We start from the raw sequence: 24,086 nt of genomic DNA on the forward strand, positions 1-24,086 counted from the left end.
AACAAACAGTTGCCCCAAGGTGCTTTATATTGTAAGGCAATGGTGTGCTGGAAATTACATTTACAAGGCCAATAGTGCCCGTAGTTAAAGAATCACCCATACAGTAAATAATTAATAAAAACACCGGACACTGATAGTTGAGATATTGGTGGATAATTAGTTAAAATCACTGGGTTGATATAAAAAAAATAAATAAAAGGGGAGCAATACAGATTCCTGCAGTTAAATAACCTGGTTAAATAAAAAATAAATTCCACTTGCAGGATTCGAACCTGCAATTTACAAAAGCTCTGATTAACAGACAGAAAATTTAACAGTGCACTACAATCGCTTATCGTCTTATAACAGGACCTCGAAATGCTTAAAATCAGTGAGATCAAATCAAGGAGATAAACATGTTTTTTGTTGTTGTTTTTTAAAGAAATTAGACAGTGTATGGACATGCGTGTCAGGCTGGCCCGCAGGCTGCCGAGGTGCACTGTGTGCAGGTGCTGCAGCCCGGTGCAAAGGCGAAAGATGTTTTATGTATTTCCACATGAGGACAGCAGGCAGAGACACGTGCCTTACGGAGGAAAGTTGTAAGTTCATGTCTGTCAAAACACGGTATGTGTTCCCCAGCTGGGACGTAAAGGAGCAGAGATCTCAACAGCAGCTGCTGTTGGCAGCCACACACCCTGTCCATTCAGTGCCCAGAGCAATGTTTTACTCTCTATTTCTGTGTTATGTGGTCATTCATTTTAGTTATTTGTTATCCTCCAAACCGTGACTATCCAGGGTTGGGACCAGGAAGCAGAGTTGTAGTCTTACACACCTCTCTGCAGCTTCTCTCCCCCTGCCATCCTCTCATTACCCCATCCCCGTAGAGATGGTGCCTGCTCCCAGACCACCAACAACCAGTAAAAATCTATTTAAGCATAAAAATTCAAAAAGAAAAAATAATATAGCACCTTCAACTGCACCACAGACTAAAACAGTTAAATGTGGTCTATTAAACATTAGATCTCTCTCTTCTAAGTCCCTGTTAGTAAATTATATAATAATGGATCAACATATTGATTTATTCTGCCTTACAGAAACCTGGTTACAGCAGGATGAATATGTTAGTTTAAATGAGTCAACACCCCCGAGTCACACTAACTGCCAGAATGCTCGTAGCACAGGCCGAGGCGGAGGATTAGCAGCAATCTTCCACTCCAGCTTATTAATTAATCAAACACCCAGACAGAGCTTTAATTCATTTGAAAGCTTGTCTCTTAGTCTTGTCCATCCAAATTGGAAGTCCCAAAAACCAGTTTTATTTGTTGTTATCTATCGTCCTCCTGGTCGTTACTGTGAGTTTCTCTGTGAATTTTCGGACCTTTTGTCTGACTTAGTGCTTAGCTCAGATAAGATAATTATAGCGGGCAATTTTAACATCCACACAGATGCTGAGAATGACAGCCTCAACACTGCATTTAATCTATTGTTAGACTCGATTGGCTTTGCTCAAAATGTAAATGAGTCCACCCACCACTTTAATCATACCTTAGATCTTGTTCTGACTTATGGTATGGAAATTGAAGACTTAATAGTATTCCCTGAAAACCCCCTTCTGTCTGATCATTTCTTAATAACATTTACATTTACTCTGATGGACTACCCAGTAGTGGGGAATAAGTTTCATTACAGTAGAAGTCTTTCAGAAAGCGCTGTAACTAGGTTTAAAGATATGATTCCTTCTTTATGTTCTCCAATGCCATATACCAACACAGGGCAGAGTAGCTACCTAAACTCTGTGAGTGAGATAGAGTATCTCGTCAATAGTTTTATATCCTCATTGAAGACAACTTTGGATGCTGTAGCTCCTCTGAAAAAGAGAGCCTTAAATCAGAAGTGCCTGACTCCGTGGTATAACTCACAAACTCGCAGCTTAAAGCAGATAACCCGTAAGTTGGAGAGGAAATGGCATCTCACTAATTTAGAAGATCTTCACTTAGCCTGGAAAAAGAGTCTGTTGCTCTATAAAAAAGCCCTCCGTAAAGCTAGGACATCTTACTACTCATCACTAATTGAAGAAAATAAGAACAACCCCAGGTTTCTTTTCAGCACTGTAGCCAGGCTGACAAAGAGTCAGAGCTCTATTGACCCAAGTATTCCTTTAACTAGTAATGACTTCATGACTTTCTTTGCTAATAAAATATTAACTATTAGAGAAAAAATTACTCATAACCATCCCAAAGACATATCGTTCTCTTTGGCTGCTTTAAGTGATGCCGGTATTTGGTTAGACTCTTTCTCTCCGATTGTTCTGTCTGAGTTATTTTCATTAGTTACTTCCTTCAATCCATCAACATGTCTATTAGACCCCATTCCTATCAGGCTGCTCAAGGAAGCCCTACCATTAATTAATGCTTCAATCTTAAATATGATCAATCTATCTTTGTTAGTTGGTTATGTACCACAGGCCTTTAAGGTGGCAGTAATTAAACCATTACTTAAAAAGCCATCACTTGACCCAGCTATCTTAGCTAATTATAGGCCAATTTCCAACCTTCCTTTTCTCTCAAAGATTCTTGAAAGGGTAGTTGTAAAACAGCTAACTGATCACCTGCAGAGGAATGGTCTATTTGAAGAGTTTCAGTCAGGGTTTAGAATTCATCATAGTACAGAAACAGCATTAGTGAAGGTTACAAATGATCTTCTTATGGCCTCAGACAGTGGACTCATCTCTGTGCTTGTTCTGTTAGACCTCAGTGCTGCTTTTGATACTGTTGACCATAAAATTTTATTACAGAGATTAGAGCATGCCATAGGTATTAAAGGCACTGTGCTGCGGTGGTTTGAATCATATTTATCTAATAGATTACAATTTGTTCATGTAAATGGGGAATCTTCTTCACAGATTAAGGTTAATTATGGAGTTCCACAAGGTTCTGTGCTAGGACCAATTTTATTAACTTTATACATGCTTCCCTTAGGCAGTATTATTAGACAGCATTGCTTAAATTTTCATTGTTACGCAGATGATACTCAGCTTTATCTATCCATGAAGCCAGAGGACACACACCAATTAACTAAACTGCAGGATTGTCTTACAGACATAAAGACATGGATGACCTCTAATTTCCTGCTATTAAACTCAGATAAAACTGAAGTTATTGTACTTGGCCCCACAAATCTTAGAAACAAGGTGTCTAACCAGATCCTTACTCTGGATGGCATTACCCTGACCTCCAGTAATACTGTGAGAAATCTTGGAGTCATTTTTGATCAGGATATGTCATTCAATGCGCATATTAAACAAATATGTAGGACTGCTTTTTTGCATTTGCGCAATATCTCTAAAATTAGAAAGGTCTTGTCTCAGAGTGATGCTGAAAAACTAATTCATGCATTTATTTCCTCTAGGCTGGACTATTGTAATTCATTATTATCAGGTTGTCCTAAACGTTCCCTGAAAAGCCTTCAGTTAATTCAAAATGCTGCAGCTTGCGTACTGACAGGGACTAGAAGGAGAGAGCATATCTCACCCATATTGGCTTCTCTTCATTGGCTTCCTGTTAATTCTAGAATAGAATTTAAAATTCTTCTTCTTACTTATAAGGTTTTGAATAATCAGGTCCCATCTTATCTTAGGGACCTCATAGTACCATATCACCCCAATAGAGCGCTTCGCTCTCAGACTGCAGGCTTACTTGTAGTTCCTAGGGTTTGTAAGAGTAGAATGGGAGGCAGAGCCTTCAGCTTTCAGGCTCCTCTCCTCTGGAACCAGCTCCCAATTCGGATCAGGGAGACAGACACCCTCTCTACTTTTAATATTAGGCTTAAAACTTTCCTTTTTGCTAACGCTTATAGTTAGGGCTGGATCAGGTGACCCTGAACCATCTCTTAGTTATGCTGCTATAGACTTAGACTGCTGGGGGGTTCCCATGATGCACTGTGTTTCTTTCTCTTTTTGCTCTGTATGCACCACTCTGCATTTAATCATTAGTGATTGATCTCTGCTCCCCTCCACAGCATGTCTTTTTCCTGGTTTTCTCCCTCAGCCCCAACCAGTCCCAGCAGAAGACTGCCCCTCCCTGAGCCTGGTTCTGCTGGAGGTTTCTTCCTGTTAAAAGGGAGTTTTTCCTTCCCACTGTCGCCAAGTGCTTGCTCACTAGGGGTCGTTTTGACCGTTGGGGTTATTCCTTATTTATTGTATGGCCTTGCCTTACAATATAAAGCGCCTTGGGGCAGCTGTTTGTTGTGATTTGGCGCTATGTAAATAAAATTGATTTGATTTGATGTAATTGCTTATGTAGGTATTGTCATAATTAGTTATATACCTGTCCTGGTGGTGGTCTCTGTTTGTAATTTGACACGTCGTGTGCACTGACCCTTCATTTCCAGCTGTCAGTGTGCTGCGATCAGCTGACAGGCGCCTCCCCGTGCTGTGTACGCTCAGACGTGGCTGTCCGGCCCCCATGTGATCATATCTGTACATCCATATAAGCATTTTATGTAAGTGTACCCCCCCCCCCCCCCGCACACCACATGTGTTTGGGGGTAGTGGGGAGAGTGCGAAACACACATACGCCACATGTGTTTCAGGGGGAGCGGGGTAGCGCAACACACGTGTACGCGTGTGATGAACATGCATGCCACATGTGTGTTGTTTTTGCAGCACCACACTTGTGGGGGCACTTAGACAAATTTCACATCCAGCTTGAAAGTGATTGCTCACTATTTTCATGCTAAAAGCACTAATGGCCACACATTTTCTAAGTGCTAAGCAAGCACTTATGTTCATTTGTGTCACCTGGAATTTGGCTGACACCTGCCGCGAGAGGGATCGAATGGCCTCTCACATGGCACTCTCTGTCTTTCGGCCACAACAGGTGTACGAGGTGTTGGAGGCAGCTCTGATTTTTCACGAATGGCATGCAATTCCTCCTTTGTGCGCAAGTCGGCTTCAATCGTGTTATATGTGAAGGGGCCCTTAGCAAACAATGTCCCTCAAGAAAGATTGGGATTTGCATAATAGCTACAGTGCACAATATCATTAAATGATTTGAGGAATCTGGAGGAATTTCTGTCCATAATGAGCAAAAATGCAAGCCTAAGCTTAACACCCGTGAGCTCTGATCCCTCATACAGCACTGCATGCAGAAGAGTCATTCATCAACAGCTGATATAGCTACATAGGCCAGGGATTACTTTGGGAAACCTAAATCAAACACTGCCATACAGAGTTACATTCACAAATGTCACTTAAAAATTTACTGTGCAAAAAAAGAAGCCTTATGTTAACCTTGTCCAGAAGTGGCATAAACTCTGGGCTCAGAGGCATCTTAGTTGGACCACCACACAGTGGAAATGTTTAATGCAGTCAGAGGAAAAATCTTTCAGAACTCTACTTCGAAGAAATGGATGCCACATGCTCTAGACCAAAGAGGAAAAGGACCACCCAGACTGTAATCAGCAACTGGTCCAAAAGCCAGGGTCTGTCATGGTTTGGGGCTGTGTCAGTGTCCTTGGCAAAGCCAGTTTACACTTATGTGATGGCAGCATTAATGCAGAAAATTAAATTGATATTTTGGAACAGCATATGCTGCGTTCAAGGCACCATCTTTTCCAGGGATGGCCATGCATTTTTCAGCAAGACAATGCAAAACAACATTCTGCACACATGACAAAGGCATGGCTTCAGACGTAGAGGGCATGGATACTGGACTGGCTTGCAGTCCTATCCATTCTCTAACAGAGAATGTGTGGAGAATTTTGAAACGAAAAATGCAACAATGATGACGTTGTACTGTTGCACACTTTAAGATGTGTTTGCAGGAAGAATGAGACAAAATAACACTTAAAATGCTTCATTGCTTTGCATTCTCAATCCCAACATCCTGCTTAACTCCCTCATGATAATTCTTTATGTTTTGTATTGTCTTACAATATCATTAATTTAAAACATTTTGTTATAAATTAATGATATTGTAAGTGATGGTCCCCTCATATTGTATGCAGGGGACCATCACCTCCCCTATGCAGGGGAGGAGTCTAGTGATGTAGTCTGGTGATGGTCTAGTGGTTAAGGTGTTGGGCTTGAGACCAGAAGATCCTCGGTTCAAATCCCCACCTGACTGGAAAATCACTAAGGGGCCTTGGGCAAGGTCTTTAATCCCCTAGTTGCTCCCGGTGTGTAGTGAGCACCTTGTATGGCAGCACCCTGACATCGGCGTGAATGTGAGGCATAATTGTAAAGGGCTTTGAGTGCTATATAAATGCAGTCCATTTATTCTTTGTGTTTATTGTGTCCCTTGTGTACTACATTCTATTCTATTGAGTCCCTGACTTGTACCTAAGAAAGGCTACCCCTCCACCCCAAAAAAGAATAAAGTTATTTATTCCATTATTTTTTTAGGTTTTCCCTATTTTCTCTTTGGCTCATCCAAAAACAATTGTCTTTTTGATTAGATTTGATCAGTGATGGGCACAGCTAACCGAAACGTTAGCCATAATAATTATTAATAATAAACCATATTGACTGATTATCAAATCAAATCAAAATCAATTTTATTTATATAGCGCCAAATCACAACAAACAGTTGCCCCAAGGCGCTTTATATTGCAAGGCAAAAGCCATACAATAATTACAGAAAAACCCCAACGGTCAAAACGACCCCTGTGAGCAAGCACTTGGCGATGTGTGGGAAGGAAAAACTCCCTTTTAACACGAAGAAACCTCCAGCAGAACCAGGCTCAGGGAGGGGCAGTCTTCTGTTGGGACTGGTTGGGACTGAGGGAGAGAATCAGGAAAAAAGACATGCTGTGGAAGAGAACAGAGATCAGTCACTAATGATTAAATGCAGAGTGGTGCATACAGAGCAAAAAGAGAAAGAAACACTCAGTGCATCATGGGAACCCCCCAGCAGTCTAAGTCTATAGCAGCATAACTAAGGGATGGTTCACGGTCACCTGATCCAGCCCTAACTATAAGCTTTTTCAAAAAGGAAAGTTTTAAGCTTAATCTTAAAAGTAGAGAGGGTGTCTGTCTCCCTAATCTGAATTGGGAGCTGGTTCGACAGGAGAGGAGCCTGAAAGCTGAAGGCTCTGCCTCCCATTCTACTCTTATAAACCCTAACCCTATAAACCCTAAGTTTATAGCATAATACAAATTATGTTGAAAGTAAAAAATAAAGTTTTACCACAATGGACTATGATGTTTGCAGATGACACTGTGATCTGTAGTGAGAGTAGAGAGCAAGTTGAGTCTAGTCTGGAGAAGTGGAGATATGCTTTGGAGAGAAGGGGAATGAAAGTCAGTAGAAGCAAGACTGAGTACATGTGTGTGAATGAGAGGGAGCCCAGTGGAATAGTGCAGTTACAAGGAGTAGAAGTGGTGAAAGTAGATGAGTTTAAATATTTGGGGTCAACTGTTCAAAGTAATGGAGAGTGTGCTGGAGAGTGTGGTAGAGAGGTGAAGAAGAGAGTGCAGGCAGGGTGGAGTGGGTGAAGAAAGGTGGCAGGAGTGATTTGTGACCGAAGAATATCAGCAAGAGTGAAGGGGAAAGTTTACAAAACAGTAGTGAGACCAGCTATGTTGTATGATTTAGAGACAGTGGCACTAACAAAAAGACAGGAGGCAGAGCTGGAGGTGGCAGAGCTGAAGATGTTGAGATTCTCTTTGGGAGTGACAAGAATGGACAAGATTAGGAATGAACATATCAGAGGGACAGCTCAGGTGGGATAGTTTGGAGACAAAGTCAGAGAGGCGAGATTGAGATGGTTTGGACATGTGCAGAGGAGGGACCCAGGGTATATAGGGAGAAGGATGCTGAGGATGGAGCCAACAGGCAGGAGGAGAAGAGGGAGACCAAAGAGGAGGTTCATGGATGTGCTGAGAGAGGACATGCAGGTGGTTGGTGTGACAGAGGAAGATACAGAGGACAGGGTGAGATGGAAACGATTGATCTGCTGTGGGGACCCCTAACGGGAACAGCCGAAAGACAAAGAAGAAGAAGATCCAGGACCTGTTCAAAATGAGGGACTCCAGTTATAATTTGTGAGGAACATTATTATTTCATTATTTATTATTTGTACTACTGTAAAAAGTTACTGCGTTTCTGTTAAAGGTTAATATTTGGAATTTGTGCCCAGATAACATAAAATCACTCAGTAACTTGGGTGGCTTTTAAAAGCTGTACAAAAATGATCTCATTACTTGTTATGGTGTGATGAATTAGGTTTATCGATTTTGTTTTGTTTTGGGGTTTGTGCATGGTGCCCTGCTGTTTGGATGTTTGTGTTTTGAAATTTTAGTTCAGTGATTAATTTGTATTTTGTATTAGTTATCATGGGTATATGTATATTTTTCATACATATGTATACATTTTTACTTTTTTGGTTAAAGGGGGCATTCATAAGCTTTGCGTTTGCTTACACCCTTTCGGGCACATGGGTGCGTTGTTGGATTGTTTTCTTTGTGAGTTTATTTTGTTATTTTGGGTCGGTGTGAGCCGAATAAATTCATTCATTCATTCATTCATTCATTAAACCGCTAACGAAAAAGTTATCTTTTATACTGATAAACTGATAAAAAACAATTAGCGGAAGTTACTGCTAACCGTAACTTTTAGTATGGACTTGGTCACAGCCACATCGTATTACACTGTCAGCTACTGATAAGCCAGTTTCAAGTTTAAACACCACAGATTCTGCTGGGTAAATTAAAAAGTGATCACAAACACAAAACAAATGCACGAAAAATAAATGCATAAAAAATTAAACCCCAAACACTGTCATCTTTACCAAAAGCAGTAAATCACAGTATTAGAAGTCACAGTTTATCTCGCTCTCTATTTATATATATATATATATATATATATATATATATATATATATATATATATATATATTTCTAAACCGTTAACAGAGCCATGGCTCACCCGTATTGCGTTCACAACGCAAATGCACAAAAAATAAATAAATAAAATTACTGACTTTAGAGCTGCTTACATACTGTTTTTGTCCACAGTGTAACTTCTTTTGGCTCTATGTGCACTGCTTGTGTGCTTTAGCCTGTGAACTGGAACTGTTAGCTAGCCGTCTGCATTCATAAACAGGAACTAACATATGGGTGATTCTTAGACTACGGGCACTTATTATGTCCTTTGATCATATTGTATTAAAAACAGAAAAAAGGGGAAATTTCAATCAATCAATCAATCAATTTTATTTATATAGCGCCAAATCACAACAAACAGTTGCCCCAAGGCGCTTTATATTGTAAGGCAAGGCAAGATGTCCTAGCTTTACAGAGGGCTTTTTTATAGAGCAACAGACTCTTTTTCCAGGCTAAGTGAAGATCTTCTAAATTATTGAGACGCCATTTCCTCTCCAACTTACGGGTTATCTGCATTAAGCTGCGAGTTTGTGAGTTATACCACGGAGTCAGGCACTTCTGATTTAAAGCTCTCTTTTTCAGAGGAGCTACAGCATCCAAAGTTGTCTTCAATGAGGATGTAAAACTATTGACGAGATACTCTATCTCACTTACAGAGTTTCGGTAGCTACTCTGCACTGTGTTGGTATATGGCATTAGAGAACATAAAGAAGGAATCATATCCTTAAACCTAGTTACAGCGCTTTCTGAAAGACTTCTAGTGTAATGAAACTTATTCCCCACTGCTGGGTAGTCCATCAGAGTAAATGTAAATGTTATTAAGAAATGATCAGACAGAAGGGAGTTTTTAGGGAGTACTGTTAAGTCTTCTATTTCCATACCATAAGTCAGAACAAGATCTAAGATATGATTAAAGTGGTGGGTGGACTCATTTACATTTTGAGCAAAGCCAGTTGAGTCTAATAATAGATTAAATGCAGCGTTGAGGCTGTCATTCTCAGCATCTGTGTGGATGTTAAAATCGCCCACTATAATTATCTTATCTGAGCTAAGCACTAAGTCAGACAAAAGGTCTGAAAATTCACAGAGAAACTCACAGTAACGACCAGGTGGACGATAGATAATAACAAATAAAACTGTTTTTTGGGACTTCCAATTTGGATGGACAAGACTAAGAGTCAAGCTTTCAAATGAATTAAAGCTCTGTCTGGGTTTTTGATTAATTAATAAGCTGGAATGTTGACTCATTTAAACTAACATATTCATCCTGCTGTAACCAGGTTTCTGTAAGGCAGAATAAATCAATATGTTGATCAATTATTATATCATTTACTAACAGGGACTTAGAAGAGAGAGACCTAATGTTTAATAGACCACATTTAACTGTTTTAGTCTGTGGTGCAGTTGAAGGTGCTATATTATTTTTTCTTTTTGAATTTTTATTGCTGGTTATTGGTGGTCTGGGAGCAGGCACCATCTCTACGGGGATGGGGTATTGGGGGGATGGCAGGGGGAGAGAAGCTGCAGAGAGGTGTGTAAGACTACAACTCTGCAAATTTCACACGTTTATAGTTATCTTTACAATGAAAGTGTGTTAAGAAATTTGTTCTAGTAGTCTATGATGATTTTTTTCACCTTTTCTCAGCATCATTATATGCAAATATTGCCGTTTTGTGCTTGTCCCACACCCAGACTTTTGATCTTCAATGATAAAAATGAATGGTAAAGAAACGTTTTTTCTAATGTTTTAAAATATCTCTGAATAAAATATCAGTAAAATAATCAAATCAAATCAAATCAATTTTATTTATATAGCGCCAAATCACAACAAACAGTTGCCCCAAGATGCTTTATATTGTAAGGCAAAAGCCATACAGTAATTACAGAAAAACCCCAACAGTCAAAATGACCCCCTGTGAGCATATTTTCCATCTACACTCAACAAAAACATAAACACAACACTTTTGGTTTTGCTGCCATTTTGTATGAGATAAACTCAAAGATCTAAAACTTTTTCCACATACACAATATCACCATTTCCCTCAAATATTGTTCACAAACCAGTCTAAATCTGTGATAGTGAGCACTTCTCCTTTGCTGAGATAATCCATCCCACCTCACAGGTGTGCCATACCAAGATGCTGATTAGACACCATGATTAGTGCACAGGTGTGCCTTAGACTGTCCACAATAAAAGGCCACTCTGAAAGGTGCAGTTTTATTGGGGGGGGATACCAGTCAGTATCTGGTGTGACCACCATTTGCCTCATGCAGTGCAACACATCTCCTTCGCATAGAGTTGATCAGGTTGTCAATTGTGACCTGTGGAATGTTGGTCCACTCCTCTTCAATGGCTGTGCAAAGTTGTTGGATATTGGCAGGAACTGGTACACACTGTTGTATACGCCGGTCCAGAGCATCCCAAACATGCTCAATGGGTGACATGTCCGGTGAGTATGCCGGCCATGCAAGAACTGGGACATTTTCAGCTTCCAAGAATTGTGTACAGATCCTTGCAACATGGGGCCGTGCATTATCCTGCTGCAACATGAGGTGATGTTCTTGGATGTATGGCACAACAATGGGCCTCAGGATCTCGTCACGGTATCTCTGTGCATTCAAAATGCCATCAATAAAATGCACCTGTGTTCTTCGTCCATAACAGACGCCTGCCCATACCATAACCCCACCGCCACCATGGGCCACTCGATCCACAACATTGACATCAGAAAACCGCTCACCCACACGACGCCACACACGCTGTCTGCCATCTGCCCTGAACAGTGTGAACTGGGATTCATCTGTGAAGAGAACACCTCTCCAACGTGCCAAACACCAGTGAATGTGAGCATTTGCCCACTCAAGTCGGTTACGACGACGAACTGGAGTCAGGTCGAGACCCCGATGAGGACAACGAGCATGCAGATGAGCTTCCCTGAGACGGTTTCTGACAGTTTGTGCAGAAATTCTTTGGTTATGCAAACCGATTGTTTCAGCAGCTGTCCGAGTGGCTGGTCTCAGACGATCTTGGAGGAGAACATGCTGGATGTGGAGGTCCTGGGCTTGTGTGGTTACACGTGGTCTGCGGTTGTGAGGCTGGTTGGATGTACTGCCAAATTCTCTGAAACGTCTTTGGAGACGGCTTATGGTAGAGAAATGAACATTCAATACACGAGCAACAGCTCTGGTTGACATTCCTGCTGTCAGCATGCCAATTGCACGCTCCCTCAAATCTTGCAACATCTGTGGCATTGTGCTGTGTGAAAAAAACTGCACCTTTCAGAGTGGCCTTTTATTGTGGGCAGTCTAAGGCACACCTGTGCACTAATCATGGTGTCTAATCAGCATCTTGATATGGCACACCTGTGAGGTGGGATGGATTATCTCAGCAAAGGAGAAGTGCTCACTATCACAGATTTAGACTGGTTTGTGAACAATATTTGAGAGAAATGGTGATATTGTGTATGTGGAAAAAGTTTTAGATCTTTGAGTTCATCTCATACAAAATGGGAGCAAAACCAAAAGTGTTGCGTTTATATTTTTGTTGAGAATGATATTCACCCATTCACATACCGGTGTCAAGGTGCTCACTGCACCCCGGTAGCATCTTGGGGATCAAGGACCTTACCCAAGGGTGTTTAGTGATTTTCTGGCTTGATGCGGGTTTGAACCAAGAATCCTCTGATCTCAAGTCCACCATTTAACCACAAGGCCATTACTTTCCAAATATGGGTCAAAGAACTAAGCTGGAAAATAACTAACGGCCTTTCAGCAAGGTCCTTTATCCCTTAAACTGCTTCTGGTGTCCAGTTGAGCTCCTGGCATGGCAGCACACTGACGCTGGTGTGTGTGTGTATATGAATGGGTGAATGTGAGTCATCATTGTAACTTCAATTCAATTCAATTCAATTTTATTTATATAGCGCCAAATCACAACAAACAGTTGCCCCAAGGCGCTTTATATTGTAAGGCAAGGCCATACAATAATTACGTAAAAACCCCAAAGGTCAAAACGACCCCCTGTGAGCAAGCACTTGGCAACAGTGGGAAGGAAAAACTCCCTTTTAACAGGAAGAAACCTCCAGCAGAACCAGGCTCAGGGAGGGGCAGTCTTCTGCTGGGACTGGTTGGGGCTGAGGGAGAGAACCAGGAAAAAGACATGCTGTGGAGGGGAGCAGAGATCGATCACTAATGATTAAATGCAGAGTGGTGCATACAGAGCAAAAAGAGAAAGAAACACTCAGTGCATCATGGGAACCCCCCAGCAGTCTAAGTCTATAGCAGCATAACTGAGGGATGGTTCAGGGTCACCTGACCCAGCCCTAACTATAAGCTTTAGCAAAAAGGAAAGTTTTAAGCCTAATCTTAAAAGTAGAGAGGCTCAGGCTCAGGGAGGGGCAGTCTTCTGCTGGGACTGGTTGGGGCTGAGGGAGAGAACCAGGAAAAAGACATGCTGTGGAGGGGAGCAGAGATCAATCACTAATGATTACATATTTGTTTAATATGCGCTTTGAATGACATATCCTGATCAAAAATGACTCCAAGATTTCTCACAGTATTACTAGAGGTCAGGGTAATGCCATCCAGAGTAAGGATCTGGTTAGACACCATGTTTCTAAGATTTGTGGGGCCAAGTACAGTAACTTCAGATTTACACAAATTCATGTGCATGAGTTAATAAAACAAACTAAATTTGTATTGTTCTGTTTAATCATGAAGACTACTGCGCTAAAAAAATAAATAAATAAATAAAAAACAGTTCTCTTTTTCAGTAATAATTATTTATAGTGGCAGAAAAAAAGCCCAAACTGTCTCACCACATGCTCTTGGAGCAATCACTAAGTCTTTATGAATGAGCTTTTGTTAATAGTTATTTCACAGGTGGGACTTTCAAATGATTCGGTGTCACGGACCCCAAAATAAATTCAGCCTTGTGAAAGCCCCCGGCGTTATTTCCAGTGATTTATTATTGCAGAATTCATCTTTGCGGCACGGCACAGAGAGAGAAAACGGTGTGACAGTGAATCAAACGCCTGAAATTATTCCTTTGACATTTTACGCAGAATCATTTCTACTCAATTATTCATAATCTGTAGTGAAATTAAAGTAATCTTCATTTGACTGAGGATTGCCAGGAGCGCTTTACCTCCATGGACTTGAGCATAACCAATCGTTCTTGTCCTCGTTAAGTAACGAGAAGTTGAGTGATTCTATTTTTGGAGCATTTGATGGAAGCCAGCTTCAGGCTTTGTGCCTCATATTCTCAGTGTGATTTTGTTGGACACCTCCAGCACTCTGCTGAAGTGACTTCTGGAAGCTCGGCTCCACTACTCGTTAAAAGCCAAATCACTCATTTATCTCATGACGTAAAAGAGCCCTGAAGGTGATGATCCAGATCCTCCACCAGGAAACCACTGCGACTAGTTACCCACTCTCTGGCCACTTCATTAGGCACGCTTGTTCAACTGCTCATTAAAGCAAGCATCTTATCAGCCACTCACATGGCAGAATCTCAATGCATTTAAGTAGCTGGACATGCTGAAGTTGAAAATGAGGAATGGAATGTTGACAAAAGGTGGCTTCCTAGATGGCATACTGCTGGTCTACTGGGATTTCCACACTCAGCCATCTCTAAGGTCTGCAGGGCACGGTCGGAAAAAGAACCGGTCCAGCGAGCGGCAGAAATGCCTTGTTGATGACACAGATCTCAAAGAAGAAGGGGCAAACTGGCTCCAGCTCACAGGAAGGCAACAAAAACTCAAACGCCGCAGAGAGGCGGGTACCCCCACCGCCCCCTGGACAGGCCACCAGTCTGTTGCAAGCAATGAGTTTTTATAATTACTCGTATTATTAATATAAGGGTGATTCTTTAACTACGGGCACTACTGGCCTTGTAAATGTAATTTCCACCACACCATTGCCTTACAATATAAAGCGCCTTGGGGCAACTGTTTGTTGTGATTTGGCGCTATATACATGTGCTCTGATGTCACTGTTTATCTCCATAGGAACTACCCAAACAATCTTTCATACAAACTGTTTAAAGGGACATTACAGTGCTGTGGTGGAAATTACGGCAATAGTGTGGGACAACTACATTGTGTTTAAAAAAATCACAACAGTTGTATGACATTGAATACCCCAATTATGTTTTGATTATTTTACTGATATTTTATTCAGAGATATTTTAAAACATTAGAAAAAACGTTTCTTTACCATTCATTTTTATCATTGAAGATCAAAAGTCTGGGTGTGGGACAAGCACAAAACGGCAATATTTGCATATAATGATGCTGAAAAAAGGTGAAAAAGTCATCATAGACTACTAGAACAAATTTCTTAACACACTTTCATTGTAAAGATAACTATAAAAGTGTGAAATTTCCCCTTTTTTCTGTTTTTCATACAATATGATCAAAGGACATAATACGTGCCCGTAGTCTAAGAATCACCCATAAGAGAGATGTGGGATGTGTTAATGTGTTAATGCACTTGTCTGACAGAAAATGCTTTTAATCATCATGTTGTTATCTGTGTGTTTTGCAGGAAGTGCGTTTCACCTTAGACCGCTGTGCGGGGGCAGCCGTGATGGAGATGGAGGGACTGGGCAGCTGGTTGACGACCCAGGATCAGTCGTCGTGTGAAGTAACAGGCGTTACTCCCAACAATGACAGGTGCGAACACCCACACACACACACACACACACACACACACATCTCAAAGGGGTTTTAATTTTGTAGATATTTAAGGCTCTTTTTTGTTATTTTAGTTGTTGACGGGGGCGGATAACTTGCATGTTGCCAGCTGAGGGACCGCAGACCTTTAGTTGAGTTCACATAATTGAGTGCTTGAAGGCAAAGTCAAAGGAAGGCAGGGGTACTTATGGAGCAGTTTTCATTACAATTAAATTAAGTTGTACAGACAGATATAATGATAAATTAACAGAAAGACAAAAGCAATCAGAGAATGCAGGAAAACCACCCACATGCCAGCACACAGAAGTACCCTGTGGCTTGGGTCAAAGTCAATAAAAGCAGATCTGGATCGTATTGTGATGTTGGTAGAGTCAGATTCTACAAATCCCAATCAGAAATAGTTGGGACTGTATGGAAAATTCAAATGAAAGAAGCAAAAAAGCAGTGATTCTTAACATTTACTTGGACTTTTAATTAATTTACAGTATCAACCCAAAAAGATCTGGGTTTTTTTTTTTATTCAATCTCATTTCATTTGTTTTGCATCCATTCAGGCATCTAGTCAGGTTCCTGATGTAACGATTCATAGGTTCATTACAATGTGTGTGATATTTGGTAAACTATACATTTTTAGAAAGCTTATGAAATGGTGGAATCCCCCCCAAAAAACATTTCTATTTTGTTTTGTTTTTGTTTATTGTTTTTTCCAAAGGTTGTTATGGTTGCCATCTTGGATATCCAAAATTGATGACCCTCAGAAATTGCCAGGTTCCTTGTGTTATTTCAGCAAAGTTTTGTTTTGTTTTGTTTTGTTTTTTTGCGAGATTTGGTACACTATAAATCTTTAGAAGTGTGTCAAAATCTAAGCCCTCATCCACTTTGTGATACTTGGGTAACAGCTTCAGTAGGGGGTTGCCTGTTGGGGTGAATTAATATGGGGACCTTGCATGCCCCATGCCCACGATGGTAACCATAAAGGCCCAAGAGGAACCCTGAACACGAGATGACAGGGCTCTGATGAAACAAGAAGTCCTCAATAGGGGATCAGGTGGAGGAGGTGATGGCTTGTAACCCAACCCCTGTGAAGGCAGACGAAGGCTACAGCAGGTCCTCAGACCCTGACTGTCTGGGATTTCCCATTCATCTCAGACCAGGCTAATGGTGCAATGCCAAAGAGCGCAGTTCCTTCCAATGTCATCCAAAATAGCAAATCGGGGCACATTTTGAAGCATCATAATAACTTCTTGATCCATCTTTGTCAATCTTGGACAAACTCAGTATACGTAGGGTGTACAGCTATCATCAGCATCGGCTTTCAGTTCAGTTCATCATATACATATACGGGTGATTCTTTAACTACGGGCACTATTGGCCTTGTGAATGTAATTTCCACCACACCAATGCCTTACAATATAAAGCACCTTGGGGCAACTGTTTGTTGTGATTTGGCGCTATATACATGTGCTCTGATGTCACTGTTTATCTCCATAGGAACTACCCAAACAATCTTTCATACAAACTGTTTAAAGGGACATTACAGTGTTGTGGTGGAAATTACAGCAATAGTGTGGGACAACTACATTTTGTTTAAAAAAAAAATCAAACAGTTGTATGTCATTGAATACCCCAGTTATGTTTTGATTATTTTACTGATATTTTATTCAGAGACATTTTAAAACATTAGAAAAAAATGTTTCTTTACCATTCATTTTTATCTTTGAAGATCAAAAGTCTTGGTGTGGGACAAGCACAAATCGGCAATATTTGCATATAATGATGCTGAAAAAAGGTGAAAAAGTCATCATAGACTACTAGAACAAATTTCTTAACACACTTTCATTTTAAAGATAACTATAAAAGTGTGAAATTTCCCCTTTTTCCTGTTTTTCATACAATATGATCAAAGGACATAATAAGTGCCCATAGTCTAAGAATCACACATACATGATGCCCAAAAGGAGTAGGCTGAAGCAGAGCTTATAAACGCCTACACTCTTCTGTACAGACAAATTAGGCGATGGATAAGTGCAGAACATAATGTTGTACCTTGTACATTACAATCCATAACCTTTCAGTAAACATAATTTCAAGGTCATAAAATCATAATACTCACTCATTGGTAATCCATTAGTTGTTGTGTCTCTCCCATACCCAGGCCCACACACTCACCGAGTGCACGTGCCTGTTTATGAATGGATTAAGTGTGTATAATGTACAAACAAGGATACACAGTCGCTGTTTACAGTAGGTACACTCCAAATATGGAGTGCATACACATATGCATTGCATTGTTTGTTGCGCAAATTGAAAGTTAGAAATCACAGAAATTTGTCAGTTTTGTTCTACGATACTTGATGTGTTTTTAAAATCATTTATAGTTGTACAAATAATAGACAAGAGGAAAATTTTAAAAATGAGTCGTAACCAAGATCCTTAGTGAGCAGATATAACACCATATCTACAATCATTTATGATTGTACAGATTTAAAAAAGACAAACCTTTCTCTGACAGCTCCTGTTAAGTGCTAGTTATTTCTTTTTTCATATTTCTGTAATAAGGACTCTTTGTAAACCTTTTTAAAGTGTGGCAGATTCTTGCAAAGTTTGGCATTTGATTCTAAACTATTCCATGTTTCCACTCCCCGTCTGGGTGATTCTTTAACTACGGGCACTATTGGCCTTGTAAATGTAATTTCCACCACACCATTGCCTTACAATATAAAGCGCCTTGGGGCAACTGTTTGTTGTGATTTGGCGCTATATACATGTGCTCTGATGTCACTGTTTATCTCCATAGGAACTACCCAAACAATCTTTCATACAAACTGTTTAAAGGGACATTACAGTGTTGTGGTGGAAATTACAGCAATAGTGTAGGACAACTACATTTAAAAAAAAAAATCACAACAGTTGTATGATATTGAATACCCCAATTATGTTTTGATTATTTTACTGATATTTTATTCAGAGATATTTTAAAACATTAGAAAAAACATTTCTTTACCATTCATTTTTATCATAGAAGATCAAAAGTCTGGGTGTGGGACAAGCACAAAACGGCAATATTTGCATATAATGATGCTGAAAAAAGGTGAAAAAGTCATCAAAGACTACTAGAACAAATTTCTTAACACACTTTCATAGTAAAGATAACTATAAAAGTGTGAAATTTCCCATTTTTTCTGTTTTTCATACAATATGATCAAAGGACATAATAAGTGCCCGTAGTCTAAGAATCACCCGTCTACAAATACACATACTTTTCAATGGAGTTTGGGAGAATTGTTTATATATATATATATAATTTGTCTGGTCTCTCAAATCATACTGGTCACTTCTTTTTGAAAACATGTTTAGAATACTTTGAGGAAGCAACTTTTCTGTAACTTAGAATAGGATTTGAGCAATTTTGAATTGAACCAGGTCCCTAAATTTCAATATTTTGGATTGGAGGAACAGGATATTTGTGTGCTCTCTGTACCCTGCTAAATGGATTATTCTGATTGCCTTTTTCTGAACTTTATATAGTTGCTCAAGATTGCTTTTATATGAGTTCCCCCACACCTCCACACAATAAGTTTGAAATTGGGGTGAAATTTGGGTGAAATATTTGATATGTTCAAAAATTTCATGTATAGTTTAACAAAGCTCCAAAAAAATATTTAATTAAATTACACATATAACCTGACTAATTCCAGGCCTGCACCACATTCCTTAAAGAAAAAAAGTTGTGACACTAAAGCATTTACCACTTTATGATGTTACCATTCCTTCTCAAAACACTTAATATGTTTGTGCGTTGAGGATACAAAGCAATGAAGAGTATCAGGTGTTATTTTGTCCCATTCTTCCTGCATGTTAAGGTCTGTAATAGTACAGGATCACAAGACAGGTGTGCAACAAGACTAAAGTAAGTATTTTAACCGCAGGCCTGCGGTTAAAATGCTTGTTTTAGTGGAGGTATGTGCTCTCACAGAACTTCTTGTTGACTCAACAAAATCTTACATTTAAGCTTCTAACTTGAGGAAACCCATAAATTTATTTTTTTGTGTTTTCAGTATTAATTGCAATTCAGTATTATTGCTACATTCCATTTACCTATTAAGTCAAAAGCTGTGACTTGGAATGACATGGAATAAATACTTTCCAGCTTCCACACAACACCTCAAGTCAGAAAATAAGCTGGACAGCTACAACATTTTGGTGAAGAGACCTACGAAACCATGCCGTCCACCAAAAAGACCTCATGGAAGAGGACAAGTGGTGCAAAAGCTACATCAGTGTTTTAAATCACTGCTTGATTTGTAGCTTATATTATTTATTTATTTATTTTTAACATTGTCTGTGGAGATTCTCAGTCCTCCAGGTCATGATGTCCTAGTTGGTTGAGAAAAGTCATCTGGACTTGTTTATTTCATTTAAGACATTTCACTTGTCACCTAGAAAAGCTCCATCAGTTCTAGCTGGAGTAATCACAGACTGAAATATTTATCATCTATCCTCAGTGCCTTCCGGAACAGCCGATATTAGCAGCACCAACGAAACATTACACAGTATGCCACACGTAAAGTACCACAGCAACATGTCCACGGGCAGCAGGAGGACAGCACTGTGTGCATGATTTATCAATCAATCAATCAATCAATTTTTTATATAGCGCCAAATCACAACAAACAGTTGCCCCAAGGCACTTTATATTGTAAGGCAAGGCCATACAATAATTATGTAAAACCCCAACGGTCAAAACGACCCCCTGTGAGCAAGCACTTGGCTACAGTGGGAAGGAAAAACTCCCTTTTAACAGGAAGAAACCTCCAGCAGAACCAGGCTCAGGGAGGGACAGTCTTCTGCTGGGACTGGTTGGGGCTGAGGGAGAGAACCAGGAAAAAGACATGCTGTGGAGGGGAGCAGAGATTGATCACTAATGATTAAATGCAGAGTGGTGCATACAGAGCAAAAAGAGAAAGAAACAGTGCATCATGGGAACCCCCCAGCAGTCTACGTCTATAGCAGCATAACTAAGGGATGGTTCAGGGTCACCTGATCCAGCCCTAACTATAAGCTTTAGCAAAAAGGAAAGTTTTAAGCCTAATCTTAAAAGTAGAGAGGGTGTCTGTCTCCCTGATCTGAATTGGGAGCTGGTTCCACAGGAGAGGAGCCTGAAAGCTGAAGGCTCTGCCTCCCATTCTACTCTTACAAACCCTAGGAACTACAAGTAAGCCTGCAGTCTGAGAGCGAAGCGCTCTATTGGGGTGATATGGTACTACGAGGTCCCTAAGATAAGATGGGACCTGATTATTCAAAACCTTATAAGTAAGAAGAAGAATTTTAAATTCTATTCTAGAATTAACAGGAAGCCAATGAAGAGAAGCCAATATGGGTGAGATATGCTCTCTCCTTCTAGTCCCCGTTAGTACTCTAGCTGCAGCATTTTGAATTAACTGAAGGCTTTTTAGGGAACTTTTAGGACAACCTGATAATAATGAATTACAATAGTCCAGCCTAGAGGAAATAAATGCATGAATTAGTTTTTCAGCATCACTCTGAGACAAGACCTTTCTGATTTTAGAGATATTGCGTAAATGCAAAAAAGCAGTCCTACATATTTGTTTAATATGCGCTTTGAATGACATATCCTGATCAAAAATGACTCCAAGATTTCTCACAGTATTACTATCAACTCAATCAATCAATCAACTTTTTTCTTGTAGCGCCAAATCACAACAAACAGTTGCCCCAAGGCGCTCCACATTGCAAGGCAAGGCCATACAATAATTATGAAACACAGTCTACGTCTAAAGCAACATAACCAAGGGATGGTCCAGGGTCACCCGATCCAGCCCTAACTATAAGCCTTAGCGAAAAGGAAAGTTTTAAGCCTAATCTTAAAAGTAGAGAGGGTATCTGTCTCCCTGATCTGAATTGGGAGCTGGTTCCACAGGAGAGGAGCCTGAAAGCTGAAGGCACTGCCTCCCATTCTACTCTTACAAACCCTAGGAACTACAAGTAAGCCCGCGGTCTGAGAGCGAAGCGCTCTAATGGGGTAATATGGTACTACGAGGTCCCTAAGATAAGATGGGACCTGATTATTCAAAACCTTATAAGTAAGAAGAAGAATTTTAAATTCTATTCTAGCATTAACAGGAAGCCAATGAAGGGAGGCCAACACGGGTGAGATATGCTCTCTCCTGCTAGTCCCCGTCAGTACTCTAGCTGCAGCATTCTGAACCAACTGAAGGCTTTTTAGGGAACTTTTAGGACAACCTGATAATAATGAATTACAATAGTCCAGCCTAGAGGAAATAAATGCATGAATTAGTTTTTCAGCATCACTCTGAGACAAGACCTTTCTGATTTTAGAGATATTGCGTAAATGCAAAAAGGCAGTCCTACATATTTGTTTAATATGCGCTTTGAATGACATATCCTGATCAAAAATAACTCCAAGATTTCTCACAGTATGACTAGAGGTCAGGGTAATGCCATCCAGAGTAAGGATCTGGTTAGACACCATGTTTTTTAAGATTTGTGGGGCCAAGTACAATAACTTCAGTTTTATCTGAGTTTAAAAGCAGGAAATTAGAGGTCATCCATGTCTTTATGTCTGTAAGACAATCCTGCAGTTTAGTTAATTGGTGTGTGTCCTCTGGCTTCATGGATAGATAAAGCTGGGTATCATCTGCGTAACAATGAAAATTTAAGCAATACCGTCTAATAATACTGCCTAAGGGAAGCATGTATAAAGTGAATAAAATTGGTCCTAGCACAGAACCTTGTGGAACTCCATAATTAACTTTAGTCTGTGAAGAAGATTCCCCATTTACATGAACAAATTGTAATCTATTAGACAAATATGATTCAAACCACCGCAGCGCAGTGCCTTTAATACCTATGGCATGCTCTAATCTCTGTAATAAAATTTTATGGTCAACAGTATCAAAAGCAGCACTGAGGTCTAACAGAACAAGCACAGAGATGAGTCCACTGTCCGAGGCCATAAGAAGATCATTTGTAACCTTAATTAATGCTGTTTCTGTACTATGATGAATTCTAAAACCTGACTGAAACTCTTCAAATAGACCATTCCTCTGCAGATGATCAGTTAGCTGTTTTACAACTACCCTTTCAAGAATTTTTGAGAGAAAAGGAAGGTTGGAGATTGGCCTATAATTAGCTAAGATAGCTGGGTCAAGTGATGGCTTTTTAAGTAATGATTTAATTACTGCCACCTTAAAAGCCTGTGGTACATAGCCAACTAACAAAGAGAGATTGATCATATTTAAGATCGAAGCATTAAATAATGGTAGGGCTTCCTTGAGCAGCCTGGTAGGAATGGGGTCTAATAAACATGTTGATGGTTTGGATGAAGTAACTAATGAAAATAACTCAGACAGAACAATCGGAGAGAAAGAGTCTAACCAAATACCGGCATCACTGAAAGCAGCCAAAGAGAACGATACGTCTTTGGGATGGTTATGAGTAATTTTTTCTCTAATAGTTAAAATTTTGTTAGCAAAGAAAGTCATGAAGTCATTACTAGTTAAAGTTAATTGAATACTCAGCTCAATAGAGCTCTGACTCTTTGTCAGCCTGGCTACAGTGCTGAAAAGAAACCTGGGGTTGTTCTTATTTTCTTCAATTAGTGATGAGTAGAAAGATGTCCTAGCTTTACGGAGGGCTTTTTTATAGAGCAACAGACTCTTTTTCCAGGCTAAGTGAAGATCTTCTAAATTAGTGAGACGCCATTTCCTCTCCAACTTACGGGTTATCTGCTTTAAGCTACGAGTTTGTGAGTTATACCACGGAGTCAGGCACTTCTGATTTAAAGCTCTCTTTTTCAGAGGAGCTACAGCATCCAAAGTTGTCTTCAATGAGGATGTAAAACTATTGACGAGATACTCTATCTCACTTACAGAGTTTAGGTAGCTACTCTGCACTGTGTTGGTATATGGCATTAGAGAACATATAGAAGGAATCATATCCTTAAACCTAGTTACAGCGCTTTCCGAAAGACTTCTAGTGTAATGAAACTTATTCCCCACTGCTGGGTAGTCCATCAGAGTAAATGTAAATGTTATTAAGAAATGATCAGACAGAAGGGAGTTTTCAGGGAGTACTGTTAAGTCTTCTATTTCCATACCATAAGTCAGAACAAGATCTAAGATATGATTAAAGTGGTGGGTGGACTCATTTACTTTTTGAGCAAAGCCAATACAGTCTAATAATAGATTAAATGCAGTGTTGAGGCTGTCATTCTCAGCATCTGTGTGGATGTTAAAATCGCCCACTATAATTATCTTATCTGAGCTAAGCACTAAGTCAGACAAAAGGTCTGAAAATTCACAGAGAAACTCACAGTAACGACCAGGTGGATTCCAATTTGGATGGACAAGACTAAGAGTCAAGCTTTCAAATGAATTAAAGCTCTGTCTGAGTTTTTGATTAATTAATAAGCTGGAATGGAAGATTGCTGCTAATCCTCCGCCCCGGCCCGTGCTACAAGCATTCTGACAGTTAGTGTGACTCGG

General features: G+C 39.9%; 1 protein-coding gene across 1 annotated transcript in view; it reads left to right on the forward strand.

Annotated features, from left to right (window-relative positions):
- si:ch211-186j3.6 (neural-cadherin) overlaps positions 1-24,086 on the forward strand; it is a 1,133,875-nt gene that overhangs the window by 952,993 nt on the left and 156,796 nt on the right. Inside the window, 1 exon segment of the mRNA XM_034183518.1 lies at positions 15,410-15,537. Within this exon segment, the coding sequence (XP_034039409.1) occupies positions 15,410-15,537 (128 nt within the window).

This window comes from Thalassophryne amazonica, chromosome 2 (assembly GCF_902500255.1).
Source record: "Thalassophryne amazonica chromosome 2, fThaAma1.1, whole genome shotgun sequence".
Taxonomy (NCBI): Eukaryota; Metazoa; Chordata; class Actinopteri; order Batrachoidiformes; family Batrachoididae; genus Thalassophryne; species Thalassophryne amazonica.